Below are 4,556 nucleotides of genomic sequence, written 5' to 3' on the forward strand. Positions count from 1 at the left end.
AACAATGAATACCTCAACATGTTTATAATTTATCATGGATATTCATATAATATTAATATAATTTATTCATATTTTACATGACAGTTTACAATTATCATCACTTTTTTTTTCTAATAACAACAGAGACATGATTACTAGAACTAAATGTACATGGCCAAAATAATATAGCACTTCAATTACATTATTCCTTCGATAAGCTAAGGACTGATATTTAGATCAGTAATAAACTCCATTACAATACCCAGAGGAGCAGCTAGTAGCTGCTGCTGCTGCTGCTGCTGCTTGAATAATACTTCACAATAGTCACTGGGCATGGAGAGTGAACCATCACAAAGTTGCTAACACTTCCCAGTAGTATCCTGTATTTTTTATACATACATGTCCAAAAAGTAAATATCACACTAAATATAGATAAACATAATTAAACATACAAAAATGGCCCTCACCCCCAACAAGGAATAATTTAGGAATGATCATATACAACTATCATTTTATGTGTGTTTACTTCAACGTTTAGAACCAATTGAACGCACGTTCAAGGTGAAGCTACCAACCGGAGCTTCATTTTTACCGCACGTTTGGTGTACACTTGACGCAGTTCCGAACACTTACTTTTTTTATTTGCATAAAATAAGCTCATATTTTTATCAAATTTAGTCACGCTACATAAGTTACCATATATAAGGTCCATACAATTTTTTTTAAGGAAGGTCCATACAATTATATCGTGGTAAAAATCAATAATAGCATTATACAATCATCAATATCATTATACTCCCTCCGATCTTATTTATAAGAAAAATTTGATTTTTTCGATACATTGAATAATTTATGTATTTCAACTAGGACGGGAAGGAGTACAATTTAAAAAAGAGTATTTCAGAAAAAATGAGAGAAAACCTTTTTTCAAAGAAAAATAGTTGTAAATTTTTTTTTTTCAAGCGAAAAACAAGTGTAAATTATATGTTTCCCAAACATAAATAGAACCATTTGTTTTCAAAAGTTGTTCAAACCTCAAACCCCAAATACCAGTTATTCGCCCAAGTAACATCAATACCAACAAAAAATAAAATTATGAGACCATAAAAAAATATGAACCTTTTGATTGTGCTAAGGCCTCTGCTTCCCAAAACCAGAGCATCTAGCTTTAGATCTTCAATAGAGTCCATAAGTTTCTGTCTTGCATCACCCCAGTACAGTTTTGCAACAACGCTCACCTATAAAATACAATCTCACAAGGATAAAAAAAAAATATATGGGTAACCTTGAAAATTAGACTCTAGAGTAAGGTTTTGAAATAAAGATCAGAAACTGTGATCGAGGTCACAATACTATGCTTTTTTATGTCCGAGTCTATAAATTATCAACTCCGATACAAATATCGGATACGACACATCAATATATTAATGTGATTCTGATTATATTTATTTATTATAATTAAATAAATATGAAAATTGTACCAAAAAATAATTATAAAAATTATTCGTTATAGATCTTAATTATAAATTCACATATATATGTGCCACTAAAGTGAACAATTCGTTTCATTAGAAAAATAAAATTCAAACCAAGACATAATAGTCTTTCACTTTCATCCATTCATCTACTATTAGAAAACTCGAAATAGTTAACCGTACTAATTTCTTCAACCTTACATTGATTATCATTGCTTCAACGCGTCTTTTTTATGTTACCATGTTTTTGGTACAAACTTTCCTCTGTTGTTTAACCGTGACTAATTCTTGTCAGAGAATTTGTGGAGCACACTAGTGGATTCTCCCCTCTCAATCTAATTTTCTATATACGCAAAAGTCAAATATCAAATTTATGACCATTTGCTTAAAGGGTTCAAATCTTTTGCGTCTTAAACTAATTTATTGTTGATTCTTTAACATGTCTTTAACACTCTTAGATGTGTACGAGATGTGTTTAGAAATGTCTAAGGTGTTTTGAAAAAAGAAAAATTAGTTTTAATGAAACACTTGTCTGAATTGTCAGACACGTGTCGTATCTTGTTAGACAAGAGACACGCCTAATGTGCATAAAATGAATGTAAACATAGAAGAGAAAAGAAAGTAAAAAACCTCCTTCTGTGTTGCAAGAGTATCAAGCATATCAAGAACCTCAACATCAGTTTGCACACCATATTTGCTCATAACCTCTACCTCTTTTAACTCTTCCAAAGAAATAAGAGCTGCAAAAACATCATATAAAAACAAAAAAGTATAAGATAAATTTATAAGAACACAAATGAATTATTTACATAAATAAATAATAAAAAGGACTCACGAGAACCAGTTTTTGCAAACTGCTTGTTACGGGACTCATCAGAAGAATTGGAGTTGATGTGAATGAGGTAAAAAGTGTCACCTTTATCAGCCATATTTACAATGGCCCATTTCAGAGCATTTTTACTGTTCTTGGAAAAATCTATTGCAACACCAATTTTTCTATCCTCTACCATTGTTTCTTCTTATTAATTATCTCTTGCTGCTTTTCACTGTTTTCGTGATTATCTTGATGGCTTTTCTAGTATTGATGCATGTAGAAAAAAGAGTAGAGGGAGGAGATTTAAATACTGTATTTTTTTACAATAAATATTATATATTTGTTTATCTAAAATGGTAACAAAATGACTCTTGCGTAAATAGTAAAAAATATATTTTTTAATATTATCTGAATTTTTTATTGAATGTGTCAAATAATCACTTAATCATAATATTTAACAATTAATAGTATAACATGGTTTTTTTTTGTCTGTTTCAAAAAAAAAACATGGTTTTTTAACCAAAAATGTAGAACGTGGTTTTAAATTACGATTGTAGTTGCACTCGATGTGTTTCCGGTCATCGAGCTTGTTGCGATGTTGACATGAAATAATTCAAAAATTTACCAAGTATATAAAGTGGTGCAACTAAACTATTCACCCATCATAATATAGTCTTTGCTTCATGAATATTCTTGTAGGTAAGATTTTTATAGCTAATATTCAAATTTAGGGTTCAGAAATTTATTTATTTTTGGGAGAAGATTTGAACAAATATGATCGGAATCTTTTGAAGCAACCTTATACGTGATTGAAGATCATGCCGCAATTACAGTGTGAAGTCGTTGTAAAGGCTACCACAATAGCAATGTCGTAACCGCACTTGTAAACGTGGACTACAATTTGAAATTGTCTATAACATTCTTCCAAAAAGAATGTTTAGAATGATTATTTATGCAATATTTTTTATTTTTTAAGATACACTCTCACGTGCAACTTCAAATAGCGAAGTTTTGATAGCTTGTACATTCTTATTCGGTTCAAAATATTAGTCTTTGCAGTTGTATACATAAATACTCATTATTCAAATAGGGAATTTTTAACGACTAGTACTTATTCGGTTCAAAATATTAATCTTTGCGCGTAGTTGTACACATAAATATTCATTATACCTAAAGAAAATAGTGAATTTTCATATTCATAAATCAAGGATTGGATTCATAAAGTTCTAATCTTGTTACCACTTTCGAAGCACACCAATTTAGTTATTCACGTAGTATTTGAGATTTAATATTTTGAGGGGTTTATGTCATCAACTTAAAAATTAATTTTCCTCTCAAAACAACAAATAAATTATTTTGTCTATTTTATTTTATTTTATTTTGTATCATCAACTTTTTTTTGAGGGGTCTACATCATCAACTTATAAATTAATTTGTCTATTTTATTTTTTTATTTTAAACTTTATAATTAGCTTTAGAAGAGAGTTTTAACATATACTAAATAATAAGCATTTTGTACATATCTTGTAAAAAAAAGTATTAGTACATATATTCAATACTATTATTTTAAAAAATTTAAATTTATTGATTGGGCAACATTTTATGAATTATAATATCCTGAAATAGACGGATTGGGATTTTCTCCCTTAGCTTTTTTCACTGGACCGAGAGCAGTGAAAATCTCACCATCCAATTGTTCTAACATGTTCGATAGGGTCAAACGAGTGGCTGAGATCTCACTGAACTCACCCGTCACTGTAGAGAATACATTCCCTTAAACAGATTGACATTCAACCAATTTGCATAGATAAATAAATAAAAAGAGTGCAAATACCTAGGCGTTTTACACAAAAAAAAAAATATATATATATATATATATATTTTCTTTGCTAAACAATTTTCACAAAGCATGTTGTTTGCTTATCTCATAAGGCTATTCTAAATCCAATATATGCAATGGCCTTTTATACTTACTAATTTGCAATAATTAAGAACAAGCCAAAGGCTGCATTTCAAAATAAAATGCATCCTTTTTAGTTGAAGTAATTCAACCAATATTTGAAAGGTTATAGTTCTCCAACTAAATTACAACAAATTATTCTCATGTTCTTTCTATCATTTTCAAATCTTTAAAGATCATTTCTTCAAAAAAAAAAACAAATCTTTAAATATAAACTCTATAATAATTTTAACATAAAATACACCGTAAGTTCTTGTCAAAGAATTATTGAATTCTCTAGTGCTTGGTTGTTTATATATATGGAGAGGCAGATTCTGTTGTCTATTAT

General features: G+C 29.0%; 1 protein-coding gene across 1 annotated transcript; it reads right to left on the minus strand.

Moving 5' to 3' along the window:
- LOC11410639 (universal stress protein PHOS32) lies at positions 1–2,557 on the minus strand. The gene is made up of 4 exons (XM_003623165.4): positions 2,290–2,557; positions 2,085–2,194; positions 1,099–1,217; positions 1–359 (listed from the first exon to the last, which is right to left on the minus strand). Exons 1-4 carry the CDS (start codon positions 2,462–2,464, stop codon positions 254–256), a joined length of 510 nt encoding a protein of 169 aa, XP_003623213.1. The 5' UTR covers positions 2,465–2,557; the 3' UTR covers positions 1–253.
- Positions 2,558–4,556: the final 1,999 nt, after the last annotated feature.

Source organism: Medicago truncatula, chromosome 7 (genome assembly GCF_003473485.1).
Source record: "Medicago truncatula cultivar Jemalong A17 chromosome 7, MtrunA17r5.0-ANR, whole genome shotgun sequence".
Classification (NCBI taxonomy): domain Eukaryota; kingdom Viridiplantae; phylum Streptophyta; class Magnoliopsida; order Fabales; family Fabaceae; genus Medicago; species Medicago truncatula.

Coding starts and splice junctions, on each gene's coding strand:
- LOC11410639 (XM_003623165.4), bottom strand. CDS start 2,464: ATGGTAGAGGATAGAAAAATTGGTGTTGCAATAGATTTTTCCAAGAAC. Junction 1,218..2,084: donor CTCTTGCAACACAGAAGGAG/GTTTTTTACTTT, acceptor TGTATTTTATAG/GTGAGCGTTGTTGCAAAACT. Junction 360..1,098: donor GGCCTTAGCACAATCAAAAG/GTTCATATTTTT, acceptor TAAAAAATACAG/GATACTACTGGGAAGTGTTA.